The sequence below is a fragment of the Ambystoma mexicanum genome, chromosome 3q, assembly GCF_040938575.1.
Source record: "Ambystoma mexicanum isolate Mex_15411 chromosome 3q, UKY_AmexF1_1, whole genome shotgun sequence".
NCBI lineage: Eukaryota > Metazoa > Chordata > Amphibia > Caudata > Ambystomatidae > Ambystoma > Ambystoma mexicanum.
The window spans coordinates 1,126,406,938-1,126,428,340 of record NC_090926.1 but is presented as its reverse complement, the minus strand read 5'-3'; the positions used below and the strand labels follow the sequence as shown (position 1 = coordinate 1,126,428,340).

General features: G+C 46.9%; 1 protein-coding gene across 1 annotated transcript in view; it reads left to right on the top strand.

Moving 5' to 3' along the window:
* Positions 1–21,403, top strand: part of RASAL3 (RAS protein activator like 3) — a 556,797-nt gene that overhangs the window by 191,185 nt on the left and 344,209 nt on the right. Inside the window, exon 3 of the mRNA XM_069603917.1 lies at positions 15,219–15,300. Within this exon, the coding sequence (XP_069460018.1) occupies positions 15,219–15,300 (82 nt within the window). The remainder of the gene's footprint in view (positions 1–15,218; positions 15,301–21,403) is intronic.

Sequence of the window (21,403 nt, the reverse complement as noted above, 5' to 3'; positions counted from 1 at the left end):
GTACACCCAACCGGGATCCAGGTTAAAATTTGTTCCAAACAAGAATTCACATATTTTAGGGTTTTTCCTCCTTATATAAGCAAAATGCTAGAGTGAATTGGTCCACAGCAAGGCTGTTGTCATACCCAAAGTGCCTTGTCTGCAGGACGTGGGGAAGGGAGAGGAAATTAGAAGGGGAGAGAAAAGGTTTGGGGAGCCCTAGCATCTCCAAGATGGTGAGACCCCACTATGATTTGAACCTCTCCTCTGGGCTACTCTAACTATGACACCTCCCTTTATTTGCAACCTTCAAAAGGTCTCCAGTAATCAGCACCCAGGTGTGATGTGGGTGTTGTAATGACAGGACTGTCTCTTAAGCACCGGTTTCCAGGAGACCTCTGTAAGGAACTCATGGTGGCAACAGTAAAGACAGACACAAGTGATAACAGTTCAAGGGTGTTTATTAAACTGTATGAATGGGTGAGAATAATATTCACCAGAAAAGAAAGAAGTGTTCACAAAATGATAAATCAGGATGGTATGGCTGGTGTCTCCCTTCCCCACGTTTTAAGCATGGGATAAGGCAGGACTTCGGAGCACAGCACACTCCTAAGCCTCTCCAGCATGAGGTTCACTATTGCATTCAACGATATCAGGACCTTTAAAGGCCAAGTCTCTTGTGCCAAAGTCTCTTGCCTTAGAAGGCCTGCTGGACCAAAAAAACAAACAAACAAAAGTTCCTTTGGTGATCTTGCACAGTGGGCGATTGCTCTTCGCCCCTTGGATCTCCCTCTGCTGGGCTTGGATCCTTCTTGCAACTTGTGCCTCCCTCCGTCCGGTTCACTGCAGCCATTCACTTTTAACACAATTTTCTCAGATGTTTTATCACATTCGGGATTTACTTTCTTAGCTTTTCTCCTTGGCTTTGCTCCGTCGGGTTCACTTAGCCATCGTTAACACAGTTCATAATTTTCTAAACACAGTTCATGTTTTACTTCATATTTTCAGAAAGCGTGGTTTCAATTTCCCTAGCTTTCACTTGGCCACCCTCCATCGGGTTCACATTTGCCTTAATTAGCAACCTTCTTCTGGAATGCAGGGTTTCCCTTCGCCTAGTTTTTCTCTGGCGTCACTCCGTCTGGTTCCCACTCGCCTTAGGCTCGAGTTCAGTAATTTCTCAGATTTCCCTTCCGCTAGCTTTTCTCTCGTCGATGGGTCAGAGACTTTCGATTATACAAAGGATTTTTATGTGACCGTTGGAGGACCACTCTGACCCTCACGCTGCTCTCTCATGGGGCCTTCACCACAAAACAAAGGGGCCAGCCAGAGTCCTTCGAATGAGCATTCTTGCAGTGCCTGACTACTCTGCAGCCGACGCTTCTTTCGCTTTTCTCAAAAGTTCAAAACACAAGTTCTTTGTTCACATATAATGTCACTTGCAACCTTGGGCTCAACACGGTTCGGTTTGCTATCAGCTTCCTCCAACTCAGTGGCTGTGTTAAACCTGATGATCTGTTTCGTCTCTAGAATCAAGGACAGTACCATGGTAGCCAGCGTGCCTTCCCGCCTGTGTTATCCGTGCAGGAGGCCCACGTGCACCATTGACACCTGGCACAAAACACGCACGCTGTACTCTGCGGTATTGTAATTCCTTTAACGGAGGCTTTGTGGTCTTGAGTTGAAAAGGGCATGGGCAACTCCCTCCTCGTAGTCCTTTCAGGTCTTGCCGCTTTTCTTCTCCTCTTGAACTGCCAGTCTGGAATAGCTGTACCCTCGTGCGTTCGGGCTTGCTTGTCATCTACTCTCATGCTCTGATTGTATCCCTGTGGGGAAGAGAAAGGGCCTCCGGATGTGTGTAATTATTGTTAATTGCCTGACTGTGCCTGATCCTTGTGTCGGGACATGTCTAGTGAATGGTTTTGGCTTTAATCCGTTGTCTGTCACAGTGTGAGAAAGTGTTTGTGTCAAAAGAGAGGGTGGTAGAGTTTCCAAGCATCCTACGGGGTAGGATGGGAGAAGGTGTTCTATGGAATTATAGCCCTCGTACTAGGCAAGTTGGTAATCTCAGAAGGGTGAGATTGGTAGGGTTTGTGAGACAAACGGGAATGACCGGGTTTATTATAATGAAATGAACAGGGAGGATTGTGGGAACGGTAGTGTTTCGTCAGAGTAGACTGGGAGTTCGGGAAAGAATAATCAGAGGGACCTGGATAAGAATGATTGGAAGTATTCGGGTAGGAAACAGGAAAATAGGGATTCTGGGAGTTGTGGTTTTTTGAGTGCAACAGTATTTGGGCTCCTCGGGGACGTACCAGATATGGAGAGGTGGTTGGATTTGGATAGGGGCGATTCTTTGGGTGGAAGGGAGGTAGATGTGGAACAACCTACAAAAGCCTCAGGGACTTCATCCTCCTCGCTTTCGTCCCTGGTATCGTAACGCGTCTCACCTGGGGTATTCCTTCGCCATAACCGTGGACTCCCGTACCCAGTTGATCTTCCCTCGCTCGTCCGCCACTAGGGTTGGGATCTGAGAGCGCCAGCCCTTCCATGGCCACCTGAATAAGGGATTCCGAGGTCTACTTGGGAGAATACAATCAGGTTTCTTACACCACCCAGGAAAGTTCTTATTCATTGGAGGAAGTTGAAGAGCCTCCTCAGGGGGTCCAAAAAGAGGCTTCCCGCACTGGGTCCTGCATGGTTGTTGTGTATATATCCAGGCCAACAGCTAATACACACCCTGATCTTTCATTATTGAGTTACAGCTCGCCAAGCTGCCAATAGTATGACGTTGAATGCTTGTTGCTGTATAATTGTGTAACCTCACTACACACCATGTCATAACTAGGCGTGGCTTAAAAATAGATTTGTATAACTACCACCAGGCTTCCTAATTATAATATTTTGAACCAGAGGTGCAGACAGTTAAAAAGACACCTTAGCCTGTTGGAACTTTGAGTTCCATCAGCTGAGTTCAGGGATGCATATGTGATGTTTGCACCTGTCCTGCTGCCACTGCTGGGCAGCTGCTGGGGACGTTAGGAGATGGTCCATGCTAGGTACATGTGCGCATTATGCTTTTGACATCGAACATTATGAAAGTGGGGTCTGATTAGCAGATCATACTTTCATAAACAGATGTACATGCAAAATGTCATTAAAAAAACCATAGGCTAACTCAGTCTCAAAAGATGTCATTCTGTCACAGACCCTTGCAACCTTCCCGGCTGAGAAGAAAAGAAGACTGGCACACCTTTCATCAGAGACCCAGTACAGTGTCTCACAGCACACCAAGACCTGATATTGGAAAAGGCATGCCTGTGACTTGAACACTGGCACCCATGATTCGCCTACAAAAATAGCAAACCTGCAAGTGTTCCTGCCAATCTTCCTAGCTGGGAAGGGCAGAAGAAGGGCTTAGCATTTACATCACCGATCCTAGAATAATCAGCATCCAAAGATAAAGGAAAGCTGCATCTGACGATCCTTGGATGTTTGCACCGCTACAAGCCGTTTTGTGTGTCAAGCAACTGCTAGGGCTCCAGGAATCTGCTAGGGCTCCAGGAATCTGCTTTTGGAACTCTCCTTTTGAATAGCTTTGAGAATCTTCCAGCCATCAAATTTACATCACCTGCCTGTTCCCCAACTGCTTCAATCTTCAAGCTGATAGCTGCCACAGAACCACATCTGATCGTTGGACCCAGTGAAGCCAGCTTGCGGCTGAAGATGAATTACTGCTGAAGTTAAATCACGGCGTCAAGACGCAGTCGAACCCTCAAACTGCAATCATCTGCAAATCGGTGCATGTCCCCAGATTTCTTCAAGCCTGGAGCCGATTGTTTCTTGTTGTTGAAGTGCATTGGGTCTGCCTCCCATTGAACCAGCTCAACCTTTTAAACACATACTCGACCTTTCGAAAGCACCCCATATCCAGGCTCAAAAGAAGTAGAATAATAGTGTGCCATTAGGGTTCTGTCCCCGGACCTGGTTTTAAGGCCCCTAGTGTCAATTAAATCCCCACTCTATACCTCTTCAAAAGGCATATAGCGAAACTTAAACATTGCTACAAAGAGAATTGCCTCTACACCCAGGGTATATCGATCAACCAAATGTCTGCATATTCTGTGTATTTAATTACAAGGGTGTGTTACAGTTTATTTTAGTTTATCTGCCTTTTAGTTTGATTGAAGTTCATATTTTTAGACCCTCAATTGGACATTTCTCTCATTTGTGTTCCACAGTACTATTGTTGTTTTGGAATTATCCTTGCTGACTCACAACCACTCACAACCACTTGTTGAATATAACCTGCCCCCAGTTCATGCTACCTTAAAGAAGGTAATGAAGCCTTCTTGTTAGTCCGAAAAACAAAATTCCCTTTGTCTAGCCCCACATGGGCGACCACTTGCTAGTCTCCAAATCTACCTCGGGGGGTGTGGATCACTATGGCCCCCCCCTGCTCTTGAATCTCAGGGCGATTATGCACTGTGTTACTCCCAAGTTACTATGCTATGGACACACAAACATAAGACACAAAGAAAACACATGAATCGATTCAACAATACTATAATTCAAATCTCAAATTTGCACCCTTTTTGCTCTGGGTGCAAATCTACCATGCAGTGCAATACATGTAAGCCTTACAGGCTTCTAATGCAAGCCATCTAATAGCAATTTATCCAATCCTGTTGGATCTAACAGGCTAATAGCAAAATACATATGGCAAGTGTCAGCATTCAGCATTCCTCTCCAATCCACACCACACTTCACACTTTCTCTCTAAGACAATCCCTGTCTGATTTCCCTTTCTATCAAACCCAAAGCTCTGTGTGAGTGTCTGTCCTAATTCCTCATTGGCACGTGTATTATTCAGATCAAGTAGGCCTCATATCAGCAATACTCTCTTTTTTAAAATTTTTTACTTAAATTTTATTGGTTTAGATTCAAACCTTTAAAATATTACACAAAGCAAAACAATCCACCCAAACACAAAACCTAAAACACCTCTTCCCTCCCGTCCTCCACTGTCATAATAATCCAGCCTATTCAACATAAATGAGTCATCATGGATTTGTTTGGGGATTAATCGCTCTGCTGCTGGACGCCCATGTTTAACCTCTCTTCAATTGAGGCCAGAAAGGTTGTTAACAGCATCGTTAATTTCATGTCAGTGCCATTCCACATTCTCATCCACCATTCTTCCGCACACACAGTCTGATGATCATCGTTGCAACGGCCCAGGTGAATTGATCTTTCATATTTTAGCTCTGGGCAAAACAACACAAGATGTTTAAGTGATTCAACTTCTTTATCACAGAACCGGCACGAGAGATTCAATCCTGTATTGCAAGCCCAACGGCTGTACCGCTCTTTGGTTTTAAAGGCGTTTAAGCGGAACAGCATGAAGAGTCTACGGGCTTACGGACTTGGAAATAAGTGCAGATATTTTTGTAACACGTTAAAGCCTCTTGCTTCTGCAGGTGAGTTTGTCATAGCTCTAGCAGTGACACGCTCACTACACGTGACCTCCCAATCGGCTCGCCAGATCTTCACTTTTGCTGCCGTGGGATTTGAATGAAGGGTATCCAGACTAATGTTGTATGCAAGTAGAAGATCTTCACAACATTTTACCCATAACGAGACAATGGGCCTCATTCCGAGTACGGCGCTAACCAATGGCGCTATTAATGCCTTGGTTGACGCCGTACCCGGACCGGCAGCGCCTTGGTGGATGGCGGAATTACCGCCCCATTCCAAGGTTGGCGGGGCGGTAATTCCCCATTCACCAAGGCTCTTCCCCATTCCCAAATGAGCCCCCATAGGGCTCAATGGGAATGGGGAAGATGCAAATAACGGTGACCGTTCATTACGGTCACCGTTATTGGCTTGGAGGCCCCTTTGCGCCCTCGACTTTAACACCTGCTCAAAGCAGGCGTTAAGGGCGAGGGCGCAAAGGGAACTCGGAGTATGGCGGTAAGGGATCACCGCCAACGGTCTCGTTACCGGTGGCCGCTATCCCTTACCGCCATAGTCGGAATGAGGCCCAATATCAGGTCCGCTCGAAGGCGCGTTGTGAAGTATTGAGAATTGCAGGATTCCTTCCTGAGCTCTGGATTTCCGAAATAAGGCCAATTGGTTCCAGCTAATCCTAGCATGAAAAGAAATGAGCGCAAGTTCATACCTTATACAGGCTGTCGGAATTCCAATTGGTAAGCTTAAGGCTTTGGACCAAATCATGTGCTCTAGTGATGGCCAATGATTTGACGAGCATCCGAAAGCATTCTCTGCTCCGTATGTCAGGATCAGCGGCACTTTTTGTTCATAGAAATTTCTCAAGGGTCGCATAGAGAATCTTCCAAACTTTCTGTGTAGCAGTAGGCCCTTACATGCTAGCTGGCCACATTTCCTCTTTGATTTGCATATCCAAGGGTCATCACAAATGCTCGAATTTAATGTCATGCCCAAATACTTTATGCTTTTTGATATACATAGTCGGTCTTGCCCAAGTTTCCACACAAATTTTGACTCCGTTGACCTCTGTTTTGCACTTAAGTTATGGAATACCAGTATTTCGCTCTTTACTGCGTTGATTTTCAAATTGTTTGTGTTCACATATTTTTGGACTGCCACAAGTTTACTTTGTAAACCGATCGGAGTTAAATCCAGGATAACTAGGTCGTCAGCATACAGCATACAACTTATCTGGGATGAGTGGATTTTAGGTGGAAAAGCCCTCACTGCAGTTATTGCATCACCAATGTCTGAAATGAAGAGACTAAAAAATGCAGCTGCCAACGGGCAACCTTGTTTGACCCCCTTATACGTCTTGATCTGTGCAGATAAAGGACCTGACTGATCAAGACGGATTGCGATGGATGTATCCGTGTGGAGTTCTTTAATAGCCTCTAGTAAACCGGCAGGGCAGCCCCATGACCCTAGCTTTTGCCAGAGTAACTCTCGGTCGATCATATAGAAAGCACAAGAAAAATCCACAAAGGCAAAGTAAACTTTGGAGTTTGTACGCAGTGCTTCCATTTTCAATAAGTTTAGGACAAACAAGTTCAGAGAGCAACCAACATTTTTCACAAAACCTGCCTGTCTTCCATCAACTCTGTGGCTGATTGGGCCCAGTTAATATTTTTTTTTGGAGCAAAGAGGCTTAAATCTTGCCTAAAACATCCAGCAATGCCACTGGGCGATAATTTTTAGGTGACATCCTGTTGCCTTTCTTGAAAATTGGGACAATTATTCCCGTTTTCCATGAGGTTGGCGACTGTCGGTGCATATTTATTCTTGCAAATAAATCAAAGCACAAATCAGCCCAGAGTTCAGGAAATTGTTTGATCATAAAGTTCGACAACCCGTCCGGACCAGGAGCCCTAGAGTTTTTGGCTTTCATGATAACCTCTCGAATATCTTCTCTCAGGAATTGTAAATCCCATAGTGTAGGATCATGCACTGTTGGTCGATTTGACTCAGAATTTTTATTATATAGTGTTGTGAAGTGCTTCACCCACTCGAGCTCTGGTACCAAGCACACTTGCAAAGCTTCCTGCGGCGTTTCCATGCGATTGATGATTCGCCAAAACTCCCCACTGTTCTTGGTTATTAGGGTCTTCAACATGGCCTCAGCATCTTGCTGATGTAGTAAGAATTTGTGGCTTTTTAGCAAGTTTTTGTAGGTTTGTTTTTGTAACTCTATTTTTTTACGCTATTTCACTCATTAACCCTTGCTTGTTTCTCCGAAGTTCGGCACGCATAAATCTTTTGCGCTGCATCACCATTAAGTCGAAACAATGCTTCTTGTGAAACGACCAATGCTTTAGTCCGATGTTTTTTGCTTTGTATTGGGACAGTAAAGAGGCATATTCGACCTCCTCTGGATTGGTCTTGAATTGGTTGCATAGGTTCGACACCTCGAGTTCATCCAGGCTCACTCTTAAACGGTTTGATTCAACCCGGACCTTTGTCCCCCATTGCTGAGTTTGCTCAACTGCCGAGTCTTGAAATTTTAACTCCAACATATCGTGATCACTGTTTTCCATTGCACAAACTTTCAGAGAATTTACCCTGACATGCATAGCGTCCGATATGAAGAAATTATCAATAGTTGACGATTGGCCTTCCCGGTGCCATGTGGACTTTGCCGGGATATCCCCTTGCGTACAACCATTTAGCATTGTTAAACCAATTGCATTCAGTTCTTCCGACCAATCTTTCGCCAGTTGTGATTTAACAGGATTCTGTGGCTTGAAGAAATCAATATTTAGATCACCACTTGCTATCATTCCAACCCCTCTGTTAGATTCAAGCAGGTTATCAATGATTGTTGTTACTTGATCAATGAACGGGTGGGAACCTGTCCATCGATGATTCCAATACAGGTTTATTACCTGAATCACGTCCAGCTTCTTTACCAAGAGATTGATTTTCCCTATCTCGGAGACTTAAATGTATGGCGTGTGGTTCTTAGAGTTTAACAACCGGTAGCCTGAAGACCGCTTAATCATGGTTAGAAGGCCAGCTGTAGGCTGCCCCTTTTCTGCCTTGATAGCTGGATTCAGTGCACATTCAAACTCTGAGATAACTGGTATTTCTGACATCCATGTTTCTTGAAGACAAACTAGTTGCAGATCGTGAAGCCAGTCATTATTCAGCAGATGCATAAAGCCACGCGTGTTCCATGAGGCGAAGTAGCAGGGCTGTGCTACCTTGGCCTTTGGGCGTTAGCTTAGGGTTTTGACGTTCAGAGCCATAGCCAGCCAATTCCAGTCTTGGATGTTTTCTTTACCCAATGGACTACTTAGTAAGTTAGCGGCACTCTTATTGATTGATCTGTCACTATTTATAGTAATTTGAATTTCCTCGATTGGATTGGTTCTGGGCACCACTTTCTTCTCGACTAACATCACTCTTTGTAATGCTAATTCAACAGGGCCTGTTTTGGGAACCATCTCCCTCCTGCAAGACTGTCCTTTCCGGATCTGTTCCATCGGTGCAGTTTTTTGTGAACTCTCGCTGGAACTTAAGTTGGCCTCTTGGGTGGCCGAGGCAGCGCCTGTTAGAGCGACCAACTCCTTTTTTTTGCACCGCGCATAATCCATTATTTTGAAGGTATCAAACCCCAAGGACAAAAGACCTCCCCCTGCTCCTAATATTGCATTTGCAATTATACTGGAGTCAACATGCAATATCACCTTGTCATTGCATGTTTCATCAGGAAATTCCACGATTTTTAAATCTTTAGAACCCAATGATCGTAGGCGAGGTACATGATGGAGCAGTCTTAATACATTTGCTCGGTTCAAGATAAGTTTGTCACCAACCTCTCCAACATCAATTTGATCGTCAAAGTAGAATCCGAGGGGCGAGCTGTTACGTGCCCTTTACTGCTCTTCTGTCTGTTGTCTAGCACTCCCGGCTGATGGTACTGGGCTTTCCGTGAGTTAGCTACAGCAGCGGTCGTCGATATGACAATAGGCTCATAGCGTTCTCCTGCGAAATTTAAGCCGAACGTAGGAAGCTGACTCATGCTCCCGTGCTCAGGGTGCTTCGTTTCTAAAACTAGTCTTAGACGCTCCCTTTTTTCTTGTAAGGTAGAAAACACAGGGCTCACCAATGTCGATTTTCTGCTAACGGCCGCTACTGCAATCGGAATTATAGAGCAGATCCTGCCCCCTTTCACGGAGGCTATGTTATTTGATTTGGCTAAAGGCTCCTGCAGCCCAGCCATTTTAGGGTTCAATTGGCCTGCTTCAACATTCTTAGGAGAACTGATTTCCCTCTGTCTGGTGGATAAAGTAACGGCTTTTATGGTGATCGAAGCATCATGAGGTTGTTTCACTGGTGCACCTTCTTCCTCGACAGAATCCTCATAGACTGATAATTCCAACAGCTCATCTTGATCAGCCTTTGCTGCTTCACTCAGTAGACCACCAGCTACATTCAAATTAATTGCCGTAGATTCTGCTGGTACGTTTTTGCTCTCCTTAGTTGTTTCTCCTAATTTCCGTTGTGTGGTGATCGCTTTGTCCACAAATTGTAGCATGTTAATATTGCGAAGAATTTTCCGGGCACCTCTTTGGTGGATATTTTTACGTCCTGGCATGTTTTTTTGCTTTTTGATTTGCAGTGGATTACAATTTTAATTTCCACAGTTTTTTGTTGTTCAACATCCGGACCTCCAAAGATGGGAAACAGACTTGCTTGCTTTACGATGTCCCCAGCTACCACTTTAGGTCCGGAGGTTTGGTCTACAGCTGGTATTTGAGGAGTTGAATCAGACGCACTTTGACTATCTAACAGGGCCAGATTGGCTGAACTTCTGGCTTGTAAAAATGCCGTATGAAAAGAGGTGTCCAGTGTATTGTCCTGGCCCCCCCCTTCACAACATGAGACACTAGTGTTTGTAACACTCTCGACATCAATTGCCACCTGGAGAGTAAGACCCTTAGTTTCTGAGTTGGAGGGGCCGCCGCATCTTGCCATTGGGCTTTTAGGGACCCTGACGGTTTGGGCAGTATTGGTCTCAAGGTGACAAGGCTGCCTATGTGAGGATACGATCTCTGCTGCCGTTACACTATTAAGCGAATGAGGCAATATGGTCGGATGCTCTTTCATTGACATATGAGGCACAGTGCAAGCTCCAAGTGGCTCCCCGCCTCTTGATTCTGTGTGGGATTTACGAAACAGAGACAGAGCTTCTTTTGCTACCTCTGCGAACTGCTTTTTGTCGATCATATCGTTGCATTTGCCATCATTAACTGATGCAAGTCCTGCCAATAAATTCTGATTTACCTCTTCTTATTTGGTTCTTGTTCGTCTATTTTCCAGTCCACCGCTACGGGACACATTTTTCTCTACCCAGACCTGTTTCTCCCTCCTCTTCTGACTTTTACTTTTTCTTGACTTACTCGGCGGGTTTTCAACCTCACAATTGTAGAAAGGAGCCTCCATTAACCACTGACCCTCCAGCTTTTGTATCAGACCAGGAAGATCAGGCACATCCGAGCCAATTAGCAAAGGTTCAGGTAGCGTAGGCATAATTGCTGCCTTCACAGTCATTCTTTCACCTGCTAATCTTATCCGAATATCTTTGATTGGATAGCTCTTTACATCACCATGCACATCTGACGGCCATTCTTTCCTCCATTTTCCCCAGACCACCTACCAGCTCGGGTTTCACCGCCGTCTGCAAGGTTCCCGAATCCAGCATGGCTCTAGTGGCTCGACCCTCTACCTCTGCCTCACAAACATAGGGATACGTGTTTCTCTGACTTGGACAAGGACCACTTATATTAATCTCTTTAGCTGGCTCGAGAACTCCCACCTCCATAGGTTCTGCTTTGGTCTTCCTTGGACACATCCTTGCCAGGTGGCCCCATTCGCTGCACTCAAAGCACTGCAGCCCTCTTGCCGCAAGGCTGGGTGGTCTAGCCAGCTGTGTTACCCCAGTACTCTCAATTGCTGGTCTGAATCTTCCTCCTTCCCCTTCCGGCCATCGGGATATAGCTAGGGGACGCTCGCGGCCACCTGATTCCCTCTGGTCTTGGTAGTAGACGGATATACCAACACCTTTGCTTGACCAGCCTTCTGGTAGGCCGAGGCTATATTGACTGCATCAATCAAAGAGGGTCTGTGGTGTTGTCTGACCCTCCTTTGCATTGGTGACGGTAAAACCTCTACAAACCACTCCAATATGACTTTCTCGGCCACCTCCTGTGTAGTGTAGAGACTTGTCTGAATCCATTTTTCCCCTAACTCTTTTACTCGGTAAAAAAGCTGGCGAGGAGTCTCTTTGGGCATAAGTCTAGTGTCTCTGAACTTGATCTGGTACGCCTCTTCGTCGTGGCCTAGGCGCTCCAGTACCACCCGCTTCATGTCGGTTTAAGCAGTGTCTCCTGCTGGGTTCGCTGCTTGATACGCGCTCTGCATCTCCCTGGTCATCAATGGTGCGATTTAATGGCACCACCTCTCGGGGGCTACTGCGCATTCCTGGTGACCCTTTCAAAATTGACAAAGAAGTGGGCGGGGTCTTCACCGGCGGAGAACTTTTGTAGTACTGAGGTTGGTACGGGGGTGTGGTTCCTCATGTTCGTGGCTTCCAACAACTGGGCCTGTTGGACCTGCAAAACCTGTTGGAAAGCCTGTCTATCGGCTTGCGCCTGCTGGCTTTGTAGTTGCAGGGCCTGCTGTAGTAATTGTTGACCCTCACTCAGAGGAGTCTTTATCAGCTCCTCCATCGTGGATCAGTCAAATCCCACCTCTGTCACCAAATGTAACGAGCCAGGCGGGAAATGACCACTCTGGACACATGTTATTGGGAACTGAGGTTAACTTTATTCTCCTTAAAGATCAGGAACTGACAGTTAGTGCATAAACGGGTCGTGCATTAGACCATTTCCACCAAGCAGCCTCTCAAGTCTCTTTCTGAATGTCCTTTGCTCTGTGGAACACTTTAAACTTTATTTCAAGGCGAGTTTCCGGAGAAGAGATTTTTCCCTTCCCCGATCTTAATTCCCTTTCCAGAGTGAAACATAAACATAAGTCTTAAGCAGAGCCAGGCTGAAGGTGGCCGTCTTCTCCTGTCATCTAGCTCTATATTTCTTTGCTTTTCTTTAGCCCCTTTTAAAAGAAGGTTGTTCGTCTGTTCGTGACCCATAGGCTCCCCTGGGTCCTGTCTTACATGTAGCAGTTCAATCCTAAATGTTTTGTAAGGCCAGTATTGTTCACGCCTTCTGGCTGTGTGAGTGAGTAATTAACGTTTCTCACCTTCGATTCCTCGTTCGCCTCCGTATCTCCAAGGATTTCCGCTTCGGCCTTGAACACGCTCCGAACCTCTCATCCTTGTCTGTTCCAGGCAACTGACAGCTCGTATGTCAGGTCGGCCCGCGGCTCTCCCTTGCCTTCGGGAGCCGCGATGAATCAGCTGTTCTCGGAGCCTCTGTCGATCGCCGGGCAGGCTCCTCCCCCACGACGGTGGAGGCCGGTGCAGCGAGCGAGTTCTTTGCGGCTCATCTGCCAGGGCAACACGTTGCGATCAGCTGTGCTCACCTCGCCACTCGTAATTCCAGCTGCCTCACAGTTCGTAGTAGCGGCGCACGCGCTCACAGGTCAGAACCCTCATCCGTTATGTTCCGAATGTTTCTCAACTTGGGAAAGTCTTTCAGGCTTCTTATGTCGACTAACCTGGGTAAATCTTTAACATCAGGGCTCAACAGGAGCACAATCACTCATAGCAGACAAACATCCTCTGCTAATAAGCCCACTCGTATACGGGCTCGCCTTCATGGGAGATTCCTTCCTCTTCCTCCTCCAACGGCTGCTCACACGACCCCACACATAAGGGAAAACAAGAGAGAGAGAACATTCTATTACTAGAGAGAAGTACCTCATAAGGAATTCTTTCACTTCTCATTGGACCGTGAGCATGTCTTTTCTTCATAAACCCTCCCCTCTAGAGGCATGATGACATCATAATACCATTCAGTCTTCATGGCTGAGTGAACATTTGTCTAATTGGCTCTGGCTTATGCTCTGATCTGGCTCTTCTTTCCCCACTTCATCACACTCACCATGACCCTCCCTACTCGCTGACGATCCTGCTTCTCATCCAAGCATCCTCTCTGTTGAGATCCACATGATTCCCATCCCTAAGAAGTTTCTGTTGGCGGTTATGGCCCACAAGTAGGCTACCCCTCTATATTATTGAGGTGTGAACCTACTTGTGGGACTGATTGCCTTAGCATCGTTCCCTCTAGTGAATCCTTCATAACACTGCCCGTGCTCTTCTGGCGTGAGTTACACTGAGAATGTCCCCTTTCTTAAAAAGCTTGTGAAAGACCTTCATTAACGCTGAAGCTTTTTTATTGCTCCTGGGAATAGAGGTTACTATGGCAGCTGTGCAGGAGGTGGATTCATAAATGAAATCAAATATCCTTGGTGAACAACTTCATGGTACCCATTGGTCACAAATTGAATTTGCCCATACAGCCCGGAATGTCTGATCTCCCTTCAGTTTCTCTCAATCTGGTTGAGTGTAGAGGGCCAACTTGTTAATCATGCTGACTGTTGTTTAATGGGCGTCGGAGTTCGCCACCCCTGTATAGTGGCTTCCGCTCATTAACCAATTGGTATGGCGCTCTGAAAAGAGGAATCCTTCTGCAGTCCCTGTTGCAGGACATTTCCCGGGGAGGATTGGGAGAGCGAGGTTTGACCGGAAGAGTTAATTCGTCACCTGAGGCCTGTTTTAACAGCTCTCCTGCCTTTTTTCCCTAACAGTTTCTGGACCAAAACCAGAAGGCAGAGCACGGGAAAATGGTTGCAAAATAGTGCCCCTGACAAACAGAATTAGATGCTCACCCTGACGTGGGCAAACAACAACAAAGAAATATTGGCTACCTTTTTGCCAACAGTTTCTAGACCTGAAGCCATTTGCATTCCCTGACAATTGACCAGGATGTGTGCAGTCCGTCTTTCTCCCTAACTTCTAATCTATGGCTGTTTGCTACCCCAATACATCTGTTTGGCTGTGCAGTCGTCACCCACTAACCTTGCTCTTCCCATTACCCTACCTCTGATCTGGAACTGTGTCTTTCTTGAGCCCTGCCCTGGAACTGTGCATTATTTGACACGTGACCTGGATCTGCAGACACGACAAGACAATGAAATGCACTCAATGACCTTTCACCTTGAGCTTTGAAAACCTGAAACAGTCTTTGAAACTGCACATTGGTACATTATGTGATCTCTGGGGTGAACCTCTTGATCCTTGGCCTGTATTTGTGCACTGCTGAACTACTAGCCAAGATCCCTGTGGTCTCCAAGAACTGATCTGGAACTGCATGCACCCTTTCTGACTTGGAACTGTGTACTTTCTGGATGGCTATCGGTATCCGCACTCAATAACTACTCACCTAGTGCAGTGCACTCCCAGACACCGTACCTGAATCAACACACTCCATTTCCACTACAGTATAGCTCAGCATTACCTGAACCCTGACCTAAACATGTGAACTCCCTGTCACATGTCCTGTAGCTGTGCGTGCAGAATCCCTCTAGGTCAGACTCAAGACCTACTGCTTTGATCAACCAAACACAGCACATAGTTTCAATACTATTGTTAAATAGATGTTATGTATGCTATAAAGAAACAGTGAATTATGGATTAGATTTCCATAGCGAAAAGCAATCATTTGGTATTCATATTGTTCAACCTTCTTACCTTTTTCTTTCCTTTCAAGAATGCATTCAGGACCCGGAGCAGAACTGGAAGCTGCCTGTCAGGATCCAGCCTGCAGCAAGCATGCAGCCCAGAAGCAGGAGGTGAGTTCCAGACTTATGCAGCTCCTGTGGGGCTAGCACTTCTGCATGAGGTGCAGGGAGATGTGTGCTTGCTCTTGTCCATTAGGCAAGCTGTTCTCAGGGTGCAATTTCCAGGTGTATCCCTCCCTGGTTTGCTGCTAGCAAGAGACTGGAGTGCCTGAGCTTGCAGAACCTGATTGTCCTAGTGACAACTGAAACCATTTTTTTTTTACCTTAGAGCCCCGTATCTGTGCATCTAAAATATCGATAGCAACGTCCGATGTAATGGTCTATTTTTCTTTGAGAAAGACTAATGGGGAGAGGCACCAATCAATGACAAACTGCTCCAAATTGTTCAGGTAGAGAAAGCGAGGAACAGGGAGTTGAATGGATTTCCCCAGATTCCTATAATCTTGCTCATGTGGGTAATCAAGAACTTGCACCCACGGTTCCTGGACAGACAAACTGAGTTCAAAGGTTTACATTTGAGTAATTTATCTGCAAATCTTCAGGCTTTCCTTGACTGTGTATACTAAAAATATGTGGAACCAAAATGTTCAAACCCCAAGACTTTTGCGTTGAACCATTCCTATGTAGAGGGAGCAAATTCAGCTTCTCAGTTGTAAAACATATTGCAGGGTTAATGCAACTACTGCAGGGATCAGTGCATAGCTAAAGGTCACGGAACCCTGGGCTGAGACATCCTTCGGGCCTTCCCGGTGGGTTATATGAAACATTGTAATATGTTCACTCAATCCAGCGCATGCAAGTTCTTCAAAACCTGGCTAGCGTGCAACATAAGTGCCTGAATTCTGCGCCAATTGCATTGGTAACCGGTGCAAAGTCGGATTTAGTTTAAAGCCTTATGCACAGTGCATTGCATGTTTTATGGCTCTTCAATCCAAATTTCGCTCTTACATTCCCTCTCGAACCCTCCGTTCTACTGATGCCAGTCTTCTGCAGGTTCCTCGCTTCCATCCTGCTAGGCTGGGTGGTTGCGCTTTTTCGGTGGAGTGGAAGTTTTACGAAAGGTGTAACAGGAGTGGTAGTGGAGAAGAGGCAGGACAATGGAAGGGGAATAGTGTGTGTGGGAAAGCAGGAGAGAGTCGGAAAGAGGAATAGGAGAGGGGTTTGGGGAAGCTAGGCAGAGAGAGGGGAAATGGGTTTTAGGGGGATAAAAAGTGAGATGAATGAGAAAGGGAGTAAGAGCGGTAGGATGGGGAATGGGGGAGTCAGTGGAGAGGGAGTTGAGAGAGAAGAGATGGGGCAGGTGGACATGTGGGCATTGGGAAGAGGGGGGAGGGAGGGGATTTAATCTAGAGCAATGAGGAGAGGGGAAAAGAGGAACCAGTAGGAAAGAAGGGAAGAGGCGAGGGTAAGAATGTGAGAGGGTGAAGAGAATGTGAAAGGGAGATGGTTAGGCCAGAGGATGAGATGGGACACGGGAAGAGGGCATGAGGATCAAGGAGAGTTGGATGGTGGTTACCAGTTGTGCGGGGAGGGGCACAAGGGTGAAGTGGATCAAGGAGTCCATGGGAGAGGGAAAGGAGGGAAGGCAGAGAAAATGTTGGGATAAGGAACATGGAAGGTAGTGCAAAGGTGAGGGAGAAGTAGTGGATGATTAGGAAGTGGATTGTGAGAAAAGATGGGGCTAATGGGAAAGGGTGGGGGAGAAGGGAGAGGGCTGAAAAGGGGAAGAGGTCGAGTGTAGGGCAGGAGAGAGAGGGTATGAGTGGGCCAGGGGGAGGAGAGGGCGGCAAGAAAGCAGAGAAAGGAGGGGGGGGTACAGGGGATGAAGAGGGGAGGTCACTGGGTGAGAGACAATTGGGGGAATCGGCCATAGTGGGAAGGTGAGGAGAGAGAAGGACAGACAATAAAAGGAAAGTTAGAGAGGTGGGGGTTAAGGGGACATAGTGGCGGAGAAGGAGAGATGGGGATGGAGCAGAGGGATGAGGGGGCATGGGAGAGAGTATGAGGCACAGGTAGAATTGAATAGTGATGAAGGGCCAGGGGATTGGGTAAGGGGAAAGAGGGGATGGGGAAGGAGAAGGTATGGAGTGAATCAGAGATGGGTTGAGAGAGGAGGGCACAATGGGTTGATGTGGAGGGGTAAGAGGTGGGAAGGGGGAATGGAGTCGGGGATAGAAGTGAGTGGTCAAATGTGGAGTGGAGGGTGTCAGAAGGAATGGGGACACAGCGATGAGAGAGAATCATATCGAGAAGTGGTAAACAGAGTTGTGAGTAAAAGGGGAAACAGAAATAATAATAATAAAGCGCTGAGACAGGAAGGAAAAGGAATGCACAGAGGTGTAGGCGGAGCATAGGGGAGTGTATAGGCAAAAAGGAGAAGAGGCAAGTGAAATACTGTCATTGGAAGGGCAGGCAATAGTGGAGAGTGCGAATAAAGCGGGAGGAGCAAGAAGGTACAGGGGTGAAGAGGGAGTGGATGCAGAGGGGTTAAAGAGAAGGGGAGTAGGGAAGGGAGAGAATGTGAGTGGTAAAGGAAAGAGGGGAAGGGGCAGGCAAGGAGAGCAGGAAGAGATGTAGGGGACGGGTTGAGGGGTCATTGGGTGGTGGTTAATGATGGTGTTGTTGGTGAGGGAGAGTCATGGGGGTTGCTGGGTGGGTGCTGATGGCCGAGAAGGGGCAGAGTAAGGGAGAGATTGAATTATATAGGGCAGGGGTACGGTGGAAAGGAGCATTGCATTATGGTTAACTGCGGTAATGTGTAGCAGGGTAAGGGATATTTGAGAAAGGCTGTGGATCAGCATAGGGGTGAGAAAGAATTGCAGTGGAGGTTTAGGTAGGAGGCGGTTAGTGGGCAGAGAAGTCTGAAGCATGGTCATTGAGGATTGAAATAGGCATGAAGGGGGGTTGGAGTAGCAGTGAAATGGGATTGGAGTAAAGCTGTGAAAGAAAAAATAATGGAGAGGTTTAAGAATGTCTGAAGTGTGAGAGTGTCATTGTGGGAAGCAGGATTTCCGGGTAAGGGTCAAAGGGGATTTTCAATTTGGAATACCAGTTGGTAATTAGTTCGGTTCAGTGCAGTTCATTTCTGTTTGTTGGTTTATTTACTCACCTCCTTTCCCTTACCCCACACTCTTTGCCCCCTTCAGGTCTTTTGCCTTGGTCACCTCTGAATCTTATGACCATCTACTTCCCCTTGCATCAGCCTTCATCCTCCCTTACCAAGGTTCTGGTCTCCAATGCTGCAGCTCCTTAGTGTAGTGACCAGCCTTTTATACCAGAAACGTGTCACAATGGGGAATGTCATCATGACATCTCACCAGTGTGAGTGATACCACGTGTCTACTGATTGAAGGGGTGTGAAATGCAAACCCAGAAGAGGACCTGCCTCTTATAAATCAATAGAACAATACTTTGGCCTCCATCAAACGTACATAGAAGGATGTTTGCTTATTGAGATCCTTCCTGTCTTATCACTGCTGGCTTTCCCTCTGTAGATGAGGCTGCCTCCCTTGTGCATACTCTACGTCCTCATGCTTCCGAGCCTGTGACATTACAGAGTTGCAACAATTACATCATCAGTGTTCCACTGCCAGAGTTCCTGTTTGCCCGATACTGTTGAATATTAAGGGAGCCATTAATAAATGCACACTCTTCCCAGACTTTATTGGAAAGAAGCTCCTGTATTTTCTGCACCCATCTCTAATCACACTGGCCACCACATTTACCTATACCAAATGTGTTATAACATTATGTTACACACTATTCCTAAAGCACTTATTTAGCTGATCTGTCACAAGCACAGTAGAAAAACAAAGGAATGACAAATTATCAGCATAGGTAATGCAATTTAGTGGGAAGAAAAATCCTCTTCTGTTTTCATCTATGGTCAAAAATTGGAGTATTCAGATAAGGAATCACAATAGATGCGGGACAAGCGTATCCCTCATTAATAGCTGAATGACACAGAAAGGCTACCACATTATCAGTGTTAATTGACACATTTGTCAGTTTGCTGGTTATTCCCTGGATGCAAGGAACTAGTCAATCCATCTGCAGTCTCCACTTCGCCTCGGCCCTCTGTGCTGCAGTGGCCTCGCATTTCACTTGTATAATCTCAGACATTGTGACCTTTCTCTCTTCTTCCATTCCTCATCCTGTACCCCTGCCTCCCTTGGCCCCTCTTCCGCCCCTACCCACAATCTCCTCCTTCTCACCTATCACAACGAATGAGATCTTGAGTAGTCCGCTCTATGAAGGTCTCATCCAAACACATTTCACCCTGTTCTTCCAGGATCATTAAGGACACAATCCCCTCCCTCGCTCTGGCTCCTGCTGACTTTGCAACCACTCTTTTGCATCTGGCTCTTTCCCCTCTTCTCTCAAGCACTTCCTTGTGCACCCCCTCCTAAAAGAGCCTTCAGCCGACCCCTCGTGTCCGGCCAACTACCGACCTATCTCTACCAAACCCTTCCTTGGGAAACTCCTTGAGAAGTTGGTCTTCCCACAACTGACCCAACACACTGAGCTAGTTGGTTGTTTACATGACCATCATTCTGGATTCAGAGCATCCAGAGGTACGGAAACTGCTCCCCTGAACACCTTTGAAGAACTGGTTGCAAATCTTAACTCTAACTCTCTTGCTGTTCTCATTCTCCGGGACCTCTCTTCTGCCTTTGACACGGTCAACCATTCTATCCTCATAAAGAGACTCCAAGATACTCTTGGTATCTCAGACTGGGAACTGGACTGATTGATCTCCTTCCTCACTGACCGCCCCTCCCAGGTTCTACTGGGCTCCTTCTCCTCCCCTTCCACTCTCTCTACATGTGGTGTTCCCCAGGGCTCTATCCTCTTGCCCTGGCTCTTCAATATTTACCTGGCACCTATTGCTCACCTGATTTCTGCCTTCTCTCCTCATTTCCAGTATTACGCAGATGACACACAGAACTCCTTCAAGCTCCCTTCCTCCTTCTCTATCATCCGAGACAGCCCGCCTGCTATCCAGTCCTGGTGCACCTCCAATGATCTCTGTCTTAATGCCAGTAATTCCTATCATGACTCCTATTTGTCTCCCTCCTGCATTCTATGGGCTCTCCTTCCACTACAGCCAGAAACATTGGGGTCCTCGTCAATCCCCCTCTCTCTCTCCTTCACTCCCCACATCCTGGACCTTGCCAAAAAGGCCAACTTTCAACTTAATCTCCTTAGAGGCACTCTCCCTTTCCTCACCTTCTCCCAGAAGCTCAAAGTCACTAGAGCTCTGGTCCTCTCCAGGTTGGATTGCTGCAACAGCCTTTTCCTCAACCTGCCTCTTTCTTCCCTCCACCCTCTTCAACTGATCTAGAATAGGGCTGCAAGACTTATTCTTGGCCTCAAGCCCAGGGACTATATCTCTCCAGCCCTAAATTCTCTCCACTGGCTCCTGGTTGCCGCAAGGATCAAATTCAAGACCCTTTGCGCCATCCATAAGGCTGTCTGGGGCCTGGGACCATGCTACCTGCAACTCTCACTCACTAAATAATCTCCCTCCAGATCCCTTCGATCTTCTGGCTCCAATTCTCTGCTGGTCAAAACGCTTCTCCAAGCAGAGAGCAGGGAGCAGGTCTCTCTCTTTGGCTGGCTCCCTCCTCTGGAACAGTCTCCCTCTCCTTCTCGAGCCGGATCATCCCAAGTTCCCCAAACAAATCTTCTATTCCTTCTTCCCTCCCTCATTCCCTCCCGTGCTAACCTTCTCCTCAGCCGCAGAGACTGGCGGCCTGGTCCCTCAAGAGTCCAATAGGGTCCTGGCCATTTGCCCAATTGCCACCAGCTTCCACCACCACTCCCCAACCCCACCCCTACACCACCCTACACATACTAGGTGGGTGGTTGTCTCAGCCCTGCACTTACATGATGGGTGTCAGACCTCCCTTTTGGCTTGGTATGCCAATGCACATACCTGTTGCCTGCCCAGCAGGCACCCTGGCACCCCCTCCCTCTGGGGCCCTTAGCACTTACTCCCTCGCCCCACTCCCTTTTTTCTATGCACGTGCACGTTATGAGTGTCACAAGACCTAGTAGGACAGTTGTCTGTTTTCTTATTTATTAATTGTCACTTTCATTGTTTATTTGCTCCCTTGTTCCCTTCCCTTTTGCCTTGTGGCGCTTCCAACCA